Source organism: Ailuropoda melanoleuca, chromosome 15 (assembly GCF_002007445.2).
Source record: "Ailuropoda melanoleuca isolate Jingjing chromosome 15, ASM200744v2, whole genome shotgun sequence".
NCBI lineage: Eukaryota > Metazoa > Chordata > Mammalia > Carnivora > Ursidae > Ailuropoda > Ailuropoda melanoleuca.
This window is the reverse complement of record NC_048232.1, coordinates 24734511-24747728: the sequence shown is the minus strand read 5'-3', so window position 1 is coordinate 24747728 and position 13218 is coordinate 24734511. Positions and strand designations below refer to the sequence as shown.

The 13218-nt window shown below is 37.9% G+C and overlaps 1 protein-coding gene across 3 annotated transcripts in view; it reads left to right on the top strand.

Moving 5' to 3' along the window:
- Nucleotides 1-13218, top strand: part of ARMC4 (armadillo repeat containing 4) — a 182709-nt gene that overhangs the window by 133559 nt on the left and 35932 nt on the right. For all 3 annotated transcript variants that reach the window (XM_034643994.1, XM_034643993.1, XM_034643995.1), the window contains 2 exons: nt 1565-1753; nt 3034-3255. In XM_034643994.1, coding sequence (XP_034499885.1) covers nt 1565-1753; nt 3034-3255 — 411 coding nt within the window. The remainder of the gene's footprint in view (nt 1-1564; nt 1754-3033; nt 3256-13218) is intronic.

Genomic DNA, 13218 nt, shown 5'->3' with positions numbered 1-13218 from the left:
ACAAACAAACAAACAAAAAAGGAAAAAAAAAGAAAGCACCTCCCCTCACTCTCAGGTCTGTCTCATGATGATTCCTCCACCCCAAATCCCCTTCATACCGGATAACTCCTCATCTTTTAGACTTCATTTACAAACATCCTCTTGGGGGGACGTCCTTGAATCTTTCATCTTAGTGCTGTTCATTGTACTTACTTCTTTATTTTTAAAGATTTATTTATTTTAGAGAGAGAGAGTGAGGGGAGGGGCAGAGGGAGAGAAACTTCAAGAAGACTACCCACTGAGTGCAGAGCCCGACCCACCCACGGCTTTATCTCACAACCTTGAGATCATGACCTGAGCCAAAATCAAGAGTCTGTCACTTAACCGACGGAGCCACCCAGGTGTCCCCATTATACTTATTTCTTAATGCCCCTACTCCTTACTGGATTGCAGGCAACATCGTGGCCAAAGAGTATACCCAGTCAATCCACAGTCTTCACAAATTCAATTTGGGAATTTTTGCCTACTTGTTAAAACGTTTGCAATCCCCAAATCGATACTCACAGCACCTCTGTGATCATTCTTGGACATGCACAGAGAGGTGAAAAATTTGAGTCACCCAAAATGCATGTTCTTAGCTGGGGTTGAACAAGATGACACTGTTTGTTTTAGCTCTCATGCTGTTAACAAGCATCCATTTTGTAGTGTACTTAATGCCATGTTTTTCATACCTTTGTGGGCTTTGTTGGTGGTTACACTATTTGACGTGGCCCCCACATGTAGTACCCAAGTGCTCTCTACTGTTCTTAAGCACCAGAAGGCTGTGATGTGTCTTACAGAGAAAATTCATGTGTTAGATAAGCCTCCTTCAGGCATGACTTAGAGTGTGCTGTCTATGAGTTCAATGTTAATGGATTAACAATATATGAGACAAGATATCTTTAAGCAGATACACACATAAAACAAGTTTATGTATTAATCAGTTGATACGATTGTGACCAGGCTCACAGGAACCTAATGCTGCATTTCCCCTAGAAATAGTGGTTTAGTATTTACTAATTCAGTTTTTGTGATGACTTTATAAAATATAACTACAGCAAATAATAAGACAACTGTATTTTACTAATTTCTATATCCCCAGTAGTTAGCATAGTAACTCTCACATAATAGTTGTTCAATAAATATTTGTTGAAACTGAATTGTGTGTGTATATATACATATACATACATACATACATAGAAATCATGTATAATAAAGAAATAAACTGAATTTGTTTTTATGCCAAAGGTGTACCTCACAGCCTTACCATTACTTTTTTTTTCAAAGTTTGATCATAAAATTATTTTTTTTTAAAGATTTTATTTATTTATTTGACAGAGATAGAGACAGCCAGCGAGAGAGGGAACACAAGCAGGGGGAGAGGGAGAGGAAGAAGCAGGCTCATAGCGGAGGAGCCTGATGTGGGGCTCGATACCATAACGCCGGAATCACGCCCTGAGCCGAAGGCAGACGCTTAACCGCTGTGCCACCCAGGCGCCCCCATAAAATTATTTTTGATAACATCTTTGTTTTTAATTTTCTCTAGGATGCTGGAGAAATGGTTCGTTCCTTTGTTGGTGGTTTGGAACTTGTTGTCAATTTACTGAAATCAGATAATAAAGAAGTTTTGGCAAGTGTATGTGCTGCTATTACCAATATAGCAAAAGATCAAGAAAATTTAGCTGTTATTACAGATCATGGAGTTGTCCCTTTATTGTCCAAACTAGCAAATACAGTAAGTAACACATCCTTTTATTTTAAATGTCTTATCATAAGATATCATGGTGTAGTAGTAAAAACAATAAGCTTAGAGTCCAGAGACCTGGATTCAAGCTTAATATCCATCACCTCTGAAGTATGAGATTTTGGTCATCTCATTAAATTTCTCTGACACTAATCAATGCGAAAGTGTATTCTAAGTGTATAGTTTAATATGCAAGATCCTTAGAAAATAGAGACTGTTTCTTATTTGTTACTGGCAAGTAAAGTAGTGGCAAATATAAATGTTATTATAGAACTGTTAACTATCCTCTTCCATCACCACCATCGTTATCATTATCCTTAAGGTAATTGTTCATGCCAACTTTAGAAGTTAAATGCTCCCCCCAGGCTTAGCAAGCTTGGATTGAAGGCATCCTTGCGCTGGGAGACTTTGGCAACCACTGTATTATTTATTCAGAGCTGTGCCAGATAGAATAAGCAGCCTTGAGAGATAATGACTTCACCATGACCAGAGGTATTTGAGCATAGTTTGGGCTACCTCTTGGCAGGAAAATCATAGAGCAAAAATTTAATCACTGGAAAGATACTTGGTTTAGAAGACTTTTTAGGGCCAGTCTAATACTGAGTTCCTAAGAATAACTGCCAGATTCAGTTAAGGACACCAAGTTGTTGCCTTAGTCAAGAGCACAGTACAATTAATAAACAGAAAACTGTATCCTATTCAGTTATAGTATACCCACAGAAGTTAACTGCATACAAAAAGAAGGATGAAGGCTATGGAAAGGAAAATGGCGGACTCAAACTTGTCACTGTTCGCTGCACTGCCTTCTCCCTGTTGGGAATCAAGGTGTATTACTGATGTAGAGGTGTTCCTCTGGTGAAGGTGTAGAGTTAATCCATCTATTCCAGTCAAGTGAAATGCTCCCTTAAGAATGTCCGATATTCTTTAACTATTTTTTTTTCTGAAGCACGTGCTCAAAAGGAAATCAATCCTTGAGCAAATAACAAATGCCAAATACTTGATCACCTTTGAGTGTATTGACTACGTTCAGTAGTCAATAAAAAGAAATTAAAAAATTTTTAAAGTCATAAAAAGAAAACTCAGGATTGAACCTTGGCCCATTGGGGAGCCACCAAAATACTAATTTCTTTCAAGACTCCACCTGAATAGCCTCCTAGCCCTTCTCCCTTGACTCACTGGCATTTTATTGGGTAATAAACATCTAGCACAGAAACATGACGTCACAGAGGTTCACTGCAATGCATGTACCACAATTCATTTCCTTTGTGCAGAATAATGATAAACTGAGGCGCCATCTAGCAGAAGCTATTTCACGCTGCTGTATGTGGGGCAGAAATAGAGTGACCTTTGGCGAGTACAAAGCGGTGGCTCCATTAGTGCGTTACCTGAAATCAAATGACGCCAATGTACATCGAGCAACAGCTCAAGCCTTGTATCAGCTCTCCGAAGATGCGGATAACTGCATCACCATGCACGAGAATGGTGCAGTAAAGGTACTGGTGATTGACTGACTTTGTGGTTTAGTCCAAAGTAGGTATATGGCCGCAGGAAAGAAACTTATGTAACAGTAAGGTTTCACTGATGGGGGCGTACTTGGACACACAAAACTGATTATTTGTTGGGTCATAGCTGCTGAGCCATGTGTTAGCATGGTTTATGTTGCAGAAAATTTGGAGATCGATTTTTCCTAAACCAAAAAGTATAAACATACTTAGTTTAATAATCGCTCCATAATTTGAACTTGATTTTAAAAAATGTACAGCACATGAATAATCAGGGGCATTCATAATTTTACTTAATATATAATTTACTTAGCACTTAAATAACAAAATATAGGCACGAACTACAGGAGCTGACTGAAACAACTAGACTACAACTTGATGGTCTTAACTGTAAAAGCAAAGGACCAATTCAAAGACACATTTTTTTTCAAAAGAATCTGTGTATCAAGTTTTCTTTGCTTTTAATCAATACACAGGTGGGAGAGCTTCTAGAAATACATAGACTTTAATACAGCTATACATTCTGTTCTTGAACAGGGCTTGCCCAACCTAACATGCCATCAGTAGGGTCTTTAAAAAAATGGAACTATAAAAATTAAGTAGCCTGGTAAAGCGTCTGACATATAACATATGCTTAGACAATTGCCAGTTAGTCTAAGAAGAGAATTTCTAGGCTACTCAAAGTTTTAAAATTTAATAAGGTTTATGGTTTAATTGACATAAATGCCAACTGCTCATGCAATTCTGAATCATTTCTTCTAAGGCAAGTCAGTGGATAATCCAAAATCACTTAAGAATTATATTCTGCTATGTAAAGTGATGAAACTCTGTTCACCCACCCACACAGCTTATATGTACTAGAAAAAGAAGGCAATAAAAATGATTGGGGGAGGGAACAGAAAAGGGAAAAGCAAAGAAAGAAAATAGGGTTTGTTTGCCCCTAGACCCTTTTCCCCATCATCTTAAGGTCTCTTGAGAGCCTCTCCATCTCCTCTATTTGCATTCCTAACTACCTGCTATTTCTACTGGAGAATAACTGTAAAGAACAGGATATTGTTTTTTGTAAGTTTCTCTGTCATGATATAGAGGGAGGCCTAATCCTGAGCTCTCCCTCTTGGGACCGTGGGGGCAGCCTGTGGACCTGTGTCTCCTTCTCTGGTTTTTTTTTTTTCCCCCATTTTTCTCTTTTCTTCTCTTTTCTTTTCTTTTCTTTTCTTTTCTTTCCTTTCCTTTCCTTTCCTTTCTTTCCTATCCTTTCCTTTCCTTTCCTTTCCTTTCCTTTCCTTTCCTTTCCTTTCCTTTCCTTTTCTTTTCCTTTTCTTTTTTTTTTTAGAGAGAGTCAGTGCACGCAAGCAGGAGAGGAGGGAGGACAGAGGCAGAGGGAGAGAGAGAATCTTAAGCAAGCTCCACGCTCAGCACAGAGCCCCACACGGGGCTTTATTTCACAACCCTGAGATCATGACTGGTGCCAAAATCAAGAGTCGGACACTTAACTGACTGAGCCCCCCAGGCGCCCCCTCTGGTTTTCTTTAAGAGGAAAAGAATGTAGATGTAGTGAGTGGATGTCAGAAGAATAAACAGGGTTTGGTGTAGTGCTTGGCTATGGGGAGTCAGGAAAGGGTTGAATCAAAGATGACTCCATGTTTGGGGCGAGGTGAAGAGGAAGATTCTATCAGCCAAGATCATGTAAGAGAATATTTGGCACATTCAGGTGGTTACAGTACCTGCTGTGAGTATGTCACAACATGTTAACTGCTATCATTTCTGACTCCAAATGCATACAACCTTTATCCACTATTTTGGCAAATCCCTGGTTGTTTTCATTCCTAATTGCTACTGTGCCTTCCTAGTCGAAAGCTTACATTGTTATTTCCCAGTCCTACGTACATGCCTGCTGCAGCTGCCCGTGAGCAATGTTGACGATTACCAGAGTCATCCCGTCACCCGGTTTCATAAGTAATTGATTCTAGAGTTAGTTCCTTCATGATACAATTTCCTTAACAGCAGCCGCTGATGTTATGCAACCTATCTGTCTCATGCCAACTGATGTTTATTCCATAATAACAGTGAGCAGGCTTGAGGGTCTGGAATAGATTGGTTTCAGTTTCTACTGTGTTCGATTTAAATGGTCAGTTTGAATTTCAGAACTGGAGCAGTGCTGTCCAGTGCAAATGTAATGTAAGACACATATAGAATATTAAGTTTTCTGGAGCTAGAATTTCAGAAAAGATAAAAAGAAACAGGTGAAATTTATTTTAATAATATATTTTATTTAACCCAATATACCCAAAATATTTTTACTTCAACATTTAATCAATACTATTATAGATGTATTGTATTGGTGTTTTACACTGATGGTACGCCTCAATTTGGACTGGCCACATTTCAGGTTCTCACCAGTGGCCCGTGGCTTTCTTATTGGACAGCGCAAGTCTAGAGGCAGAAGAGGGGAAGATTGGAAAGTATCAGTGAGAGGTAGTAAGTCACGAACAAGGGTGGACAAGTTGTTTTTGGCAGAGAGTTTAGAGAAGCCTGGGAAATGTCTGCATTGCTTTCGCAGAGCACGTAGGCTAGGAAGAAGAACTGTCAAAGTAAACTTACGAAGTTAACAGGTTACCCAGGAGTTCTAGAAGCCAGAGGAAGAGGGAATTTCCAAAGGGTTTGTGTTTAAATATTGCTAAGCAGGTAACAAGGATTTGTTTCGGCATAACTGACTCAGTTATGCCGAAAAATAACCTGGTGTTAGAGGCTTTCCAGGTAAGACTCTCTTCTATATGAACGAATAAATCTCCTGCCCTGGTAAATGTCATTCCTGACAGATGAGAGGAATAATGCAATCTTTATCCTCTTTATGATTTTACACAAATCTCCTTCTCAAAAGTATCAGTCCAGGGACTTGCTTCATCACAAAACCTTGTAAACGTAGATGCAGATCTGTTAGCAACTCTATTGAAAGCATGAGAAGTCTAGGAGATATACCAAAGTTATTGCTAATTATAGCAAAACCGTAACACAGGAAAGTAATACAAGGAGGGAAAGAAGTTGCAGGAAAAACTGAGCAAGACAAGCCCTTTCCAAAGACAGAAAAAGTGATCAGATAGAAAGATGACGAGCACCTATAAAATGCATTAAGCTCCCTTCCCCATGGTGACATTGGATTTGTTTTGCAAATGTCTATACCAGGCAGGTGAAAGCTACATTAGGGCCTATAACTTTCTGGAAGGCAGGAAATTGAAGAGATTGCAGAAAATACAACCAGAAGTGGGTCCAACAGAGAGAGGGAGGAACAGTTCCCATTGGGTGGAAAGGCAAGGGCTGTCTTGGCAGCCTCCCAGACTGAGCACATCCCGTGGCATTCCAGAGAGCGGGGAAGATGAACCCAGAAGCACACACACCCGATAGTCCTTGAAGCCTGGCACCAAAAAGAAAAATAACACTAACACCTTTGAGTCAAGTAAATGGACTTTAGAGGCCGAGATCATCCAAGAGCCCTCAGTGTCTATCTGCAGTCCACATGCTTAATGTTTGATTGAACTACAATATTTTCTGTTAATTAAAACTCTTTATCTTTGTGGTCTTGTGTACTTTCTTGTGTATACATTCCAGATATTCCCTGGAGTGCTCAGAATAGTCTCTTGGTGATGTGCCATTAAATTACTTAGTTAGCACTATTAGGTATCAGTGACTCTATTACGATACCAAATATAGAGTCATATACAGACTTGCTTCCAACTGTCTTTTTTCTTGTTATTTGCATTTATCCTTTTAAGTGAGAAAGAAAGGTATGATTACTTAAGGATTCCAGTGAGTTAGATTTTTAACTCTAATATTATACATACATCAAATGTTTTCCTTATTTCATTTCTTTTTTTTTTTTTAAAGATTTTATTTATTTATTCGACAGAGATAGAGATAGCCAGCGAGAGAGGGAACACAAGCAGGGGGAATGGGAGAGGAAGAAGCAGGCTCATAGCAGGAGAGCCTGATGTGGGGCTCGATCCCAAAACGCCGGGATCACGCCCTGAGCCGAAGGCAGACACTTAACCGCTGTGCCACCCAGGCGCCCCTCCTTATTTCATTTCTAACTGAAAATATGTACTAGCTTTATAATTGACATACACAAGCACATATCTAGTGTCAATGTGATAAATTGTGCCGTACCTCTGCATACCCACGAAGCCACGATCAGATCAGGATAATGACCCCCCCCCCAAAGTAGATGAAGTCCAATTTATCGTGTGGTTTTTTTGTTTTTTGTTTTTTTTAATGGACCGTGCTTTTGGTGTTATGTCTAAGAAATATTTGCCTAACACATGGTCACAAGGATCTTCCATGTTTTCTTCTGGAAGTTCTGTAACTTTTGTTTTACATTTAAGTCTGTGAACCATTTTGAGTAAATTTTTGTTTATGATCCTAGGAATGATTTACAGTTCATTTGGGGGGCGTATGAGCATCCTTTGTTGAAATAATGCCCTTTCCCTGCTGAATTTCTTTTGCAAACTTGAAAAAAAATAGTTGAATATATCTGTTTTGTTCCATTGTTCTGTTTGTCTATATTTACACCAATATCACTTTGTCTTAATTACTGTAGCTTTATAATAAGCCTTAAAGGTAGGTGGTGTCAGTGTTCCTATCTTTTCTTTTTCTAAAGTTATTTTGACTATTCTAGTTTTTTACATTTCCATATGAATTAAATCAGTTTGTTAATTTCTACAAGAAATGCTTTCTGAGATTTTTATTGTGGTGGGCATTAATTCTATACCTCATTTGGGAGAAAATCAGCATCTTAATATTATTGCCATCTGACTCACATTATTTATGTGTTTATTTTTCAGCAATCTTGTGTGGTTTTCATCATAGAAGTTTTTTGCATCTTTTTTCAGATTTACCCCATGTAACTATTTTTGATGCTATTCTAGCATCAAAAGTTGACTTTTGTTTTTAGGCTGCATGCTTTAGGCTCCCAACATGCGGTTTGAACTTACAACCCCCGAGATCAAGATCTGAGCTGAAATTAAGAGTTGGACATTTAAGCAACTGAACCACCCAGGCGCCCCTGTTAGATGACTTTTATCAGGGTGGCTAAGTTCCCTTCTATTACTACTTTGATGAGAACTTTTTTTTTTTTTATCAGCAATAGATACTGCACTTTGTCAAATGTTTTTACTCTATCTATTGAGATTATATTATGGTTTTTCTTTTACAGTTTGTTATTATGGAGAATCACACTGATTCGGTTTTTAAATGTTAAACCAAGCCAGCATTCTTAGGATGAACCCACTTGGTTATAATGTGTTATCCTTTTTACACATTGTTGAACTTAATTTACTAAATGCTCTTCGAGTTTTATGTCTGTGTTCATGAGGGATGTTGGTTTGTAGTATTTTTTTCTTGTAATGTCTCTGTTTTGCTATCACAGTAATGCTATATCACAGTAATGCTTCAGCAAATGAGTTGGAAAGTGTTCCTTCCTCTTCAGTTTTCTGGGAGAATTTTATGGCACTGGTATTATTTCTCCCTAAATGTTTGGTAGAATTCACAAGTGAGGCCACCTGAACCGAAAGTTTTCATTTTCAGAAGGTTTTAAACTTCAAACCCAATTTCTTTACTCAAGATAGGGCTGTTTGGGTTTATTTCTTCTTGAGTGAGCTTTGATAGTGTCTTTTAAGGAATTAGTTCATTTCATCTAAGTTATATTGTCAAATGTATTGGCATAAAGTTGTTCATAACATTCCCTTATCCTCTTAATATATACTTATAATGTGTAGTTATGACTTTTTTTACTCTTGATACTGGTAAGTTTAGTCTTCTCTTTTCTCCTGATCAGTGTGGCTAGAAATCTATCAACGTTATTGATCTTCTTGAAGAACTAGCTTTTGTTTCCTTGTTTTTCTATAATTTTCTATTTTTTATTTTGTTGATTTCTACCGTAATCTTTCTTATTTCCTTTCTTCTGATTACTTTGGGGTTTCATTTGCTCTTCTTTGTCTACTTTCTTAAGGTGGAAACTCACATGTTTGATAGCTTAATCTTTTCTAAAAATGATTCTTAGCTGTATGAATTTCCTTCTAATAATGTTTTAGCTACATCTCAAAAATTTTGATGTTATGTTTTTATTTTCATTCAGTTAAAAGTATTTTATAGTTTCCCTTTTGATTTCTTCTTTGCTACATTTAGTTTTTAAATATTTGAGGATTTTTTATTGGCTTTTCTGTTATGGATTTATAATTTAATTCCACTGTAGTCAGAGACATACATTATATTACTTGACTATTTTTTAAAATTTTATCTATTGATTTGAGAGAGAGAGAGCACGTGAGAGCACAAATGGGGTGAGGGGTAGAGGGAGAAGCAGACCCCCCACTGAGCAGGGAGGCCGATGTGGGGCTCGATCCCAGGACCCCGGGTTCATGACCTGAGCCAAAGGCAGATGCTCAACTGACTAAGCCACCCAGGCATCCCTACTTGACTATTTTTTTTTTAAGATTTTATTTTATTTATTTGACAGAGAGACAGCCAGTGAGAGAGGGAACACAAGCAGGGGGAGTGGGAGAGGGAGAAGCAGGCTCCCAGCAGAGGAGACTGATGTGGGGCTCCATCCCATAACGCTGGGATCATGTATGACCTGAGCCAAAGGCAGACGCTTAACAACTGAGCCACCCAGGCGCCCCATTGACTATTTTTTTTTTATGTGACATTTGTTCTGTGACCCAGAATATGGTTTAACTCATTGATGTTCTACATGCACTTGAAAAAAAAATGAGTATTCTGATGTGGTTGAATAAAGTGTTCTATAAAGCTTACTAGGGACAAGTTGGTTAATATTGTTCAAATATTCTACATCTTTGTTGATTTTATAACTACTTTTCTATCAATTATTTTGTGAGGTAAATGTGTTAACCACTATACTTCAGGAATACCCCAGTTATTGTGGAATTGCCAACTTTTTCTCACTGTTCTATCTCATCAGTTTATCTTCATGCATTTGAAAACTCTTTTGTTAAGTGCCTAAGTATTTAGGAATAGTATGACCTCTTGATGACACCTTTATATGTATGAAATCACCTTCATCCCTTGTCATATTCTTTGCTTTGAAATCTGCCTTTTCTCCTGCTTTCTTTTGGTAGAATTAGCATGTTAAATCCTATAGCTCTCCCTAAATTTTACCCCATTTGTGTATTTTTATTTAATAGCTGTTTGTAGGCAGCACTTAGTAGGGGCTTGCTTTTGTTTTTTTTTTTAATTCAAATCACAACCTCTGCCTTTTTGGGAGGTTATGGGGCGTCTACCATATTTACATTTAATGTGCTATTGACATGATTGGCTCTAAATGTGATTTTATTTTTTCCCTTTTTTTCCCACTATTCTTTTCTTTTTGTCTTTTGGCTTAACTGAATTTTTTTTAACATTCCACTTTATCCCTTTTGTTTTTATTATTTATTTATTGTTTAGTTTTTATTAGTTATGATTCCTTGTTGTTCGTTTAGTGTTTGCTTTAGAGTTTATAGTATACATATATAATTCAGCACAGTGTATCTTCAAGTTATATTACACACAGAAACATATAGTTTAAGAATCATACAGCGCTGTGCTTCCATTTTTGTCCTCCTGGCTTTTGTGCTATTGTCTCATGTATTTGACTCATATATATTATAAATTCTACATTGTTCTTGTTTTTGGCTGTAAATAATCAATTATCAATTACAGAGCTTTAAATAAATAGGGAAAAGTGCCATTTATTCCTTTCTATAGATGCAGATTTCCATCTGGTCTCATTTTCTTTCTGCCCAAAGGACTTTTAACATTTCTTGTAGTACAGCTCTGTTGATAAATTCTTTCATCTTTTATAGGTCTAAAAAAGACGTTATTTTGTCTTTGTGTTTGAAAAATATTTTTTGTAGGCAGAGAATTTTACAACGACTTTTTCTCCTCCACTAAGCATGTTCCTTCATTTTGTTCACGCTTGTGTTGTTTCTGAGAAGAAATCTGTCATTCTTATGCTTGTTTACGTGTATGTTGTTTTTTTTGTACTACTGCTTTTAAGATTTTATCACTTTCCCTGATTTTGAGCAGTTTCACTGTGATGTGCCTTCGTGTTGTGTTCTTTATGTTTCTTACGCTTGGGCTTGTTGAACTTCTCAGATCTGTGGGCTTATAGTTTTCATCAAGTTTGGAAAATTTGGAGCCATTATTTCTTCAAGTACTTTTCTCTGTCTCCTCTTTCTACCGTTCTTTGGAAACTCCATTTTCACCTATATGTGGCTACTTGATGTTTTCCCACAGCTCCTTATGGCTCTATTCATTTTTTCAGTCTTTTTTCCTCTCTGTGTTTTAATTTGGAATGTTTCTATTTCTATGCCTTCAAGTTCAGAAAATCTTTTTTTCCCCAATGTTTAATTCACCTTTATTTCCATCAGTGCGTTTTACATCTCAGATAGTATAATTGCATCTCTCAAAATTAGATTTGGGTCTTTCTGTATCTTTCATGTCTCTCTTTAACATGCTGAGTCTTTCCTCTAGCTCATATGAAATCCAGTTCTAGTAACAGTCCTAGTGTCATTTCCCTTTCAATTAGTTGATTTTTCTCTTTATCATGGGTCATGCCAGACACTGACTTTGGGATGGGAGAGATTTTTTATTAAGTTTTTAATTTTCATTCCAGTATAGATAACATACAGTGTTGTATTAGTTTCAGGCGTACAATGTAGTGATTCAACAATTCCCTACAACACCTGGTGCTCATCACAACAAGTGCCCTCGTCCATCCCCATCACCTATTTAACCCATCCTCCCTCCCATCACTCTTCTGGCAACCATCAGTTTCTTCTCTATAGTTAAGAGTCTGTTTCTTGGAAGACACCAAATTTTAATGTGTTGAGTGATAGATAGTTTCTATAAATATTCTTGCATTTTTCTCTAGGATGCCATCATGTTGCTTAGAAACAATTTGATCCTTTCAGTTCATGCTTTGTTAGCAACATTAGAGTACAGCTAATTCTTACCCACTACTGAGATAAGAGCCTTGCGGTTGCTCTACCTGAAACCCATGAGTTAGGAAGTCTTTCACGCTGGGTGGTCAGATCAGGCACTGTTTGACTGTATGAGCTTCAGAGAATGTTCCAGCTGATCTGTCCTTGGGTATGTAGTTTCCCACACACAAGTACTCATCAGTTCTGCACTGAAGTTTCCGGGGCACTGACTGCAGGTCTCTAGAGTTCTGTGCTCAGAGAGCTCTCTCCCCTCCAGTAATCTTCCCTGAAGACACCAGTCATCACAGACCCCCAGACTGCCAAGCTTAGCCTCCCAGGTCAGGGAGGCTTCTCTCTCCCTGCGCTACAGCTCGCTCCAGGCAGTAGGCTGGGACAATCGTAGGGCTTACCTCTGAAGTTTTCCTTCTCTTGAGGATCACAGTTGCCTGATGTCCAGTGTCTGAAGAGCCATTTCTTTATAGATTTTACCATTTTTAAGTTGCTTTAGATGGGAAGATAAATCCAGTCCCTGTTACCCCATCTTGGCACAACACAGATTCTTAACTTTCTTTTTATACTTTCTTTATACAATAAATTCATGAAAAGTCAGAGCTGGTAGGGGTGAGTTGTCCATTTTATTTTATTTTTTTATAATAATTTTTTATTACGTTATGTTAGTCACCATACAGTATATCCTTAGTTTTTGATGTAATGTTCCATGATTCATTATTTGCGTATAACACCCAGTGCACCGTGCAATATGTGCCCTCCTTACTACCCATCACCTGCCTATCCCAGTCCCCCACCCCCTCCCCTCTGAAGCCCCAGTTTGTTTCCCAGAGTCCACAGTCTCTCATGGTTCATTCCCCCTTCTGTTTACTCCCCCTTCATTCTTCCCTTCCTTCTCCTACCGATCTTCCATTTTAAACACACATTTTGCAGATGAGGAATGTAAGTCCCGGAGATCAGTGAGGTACCAAAACCC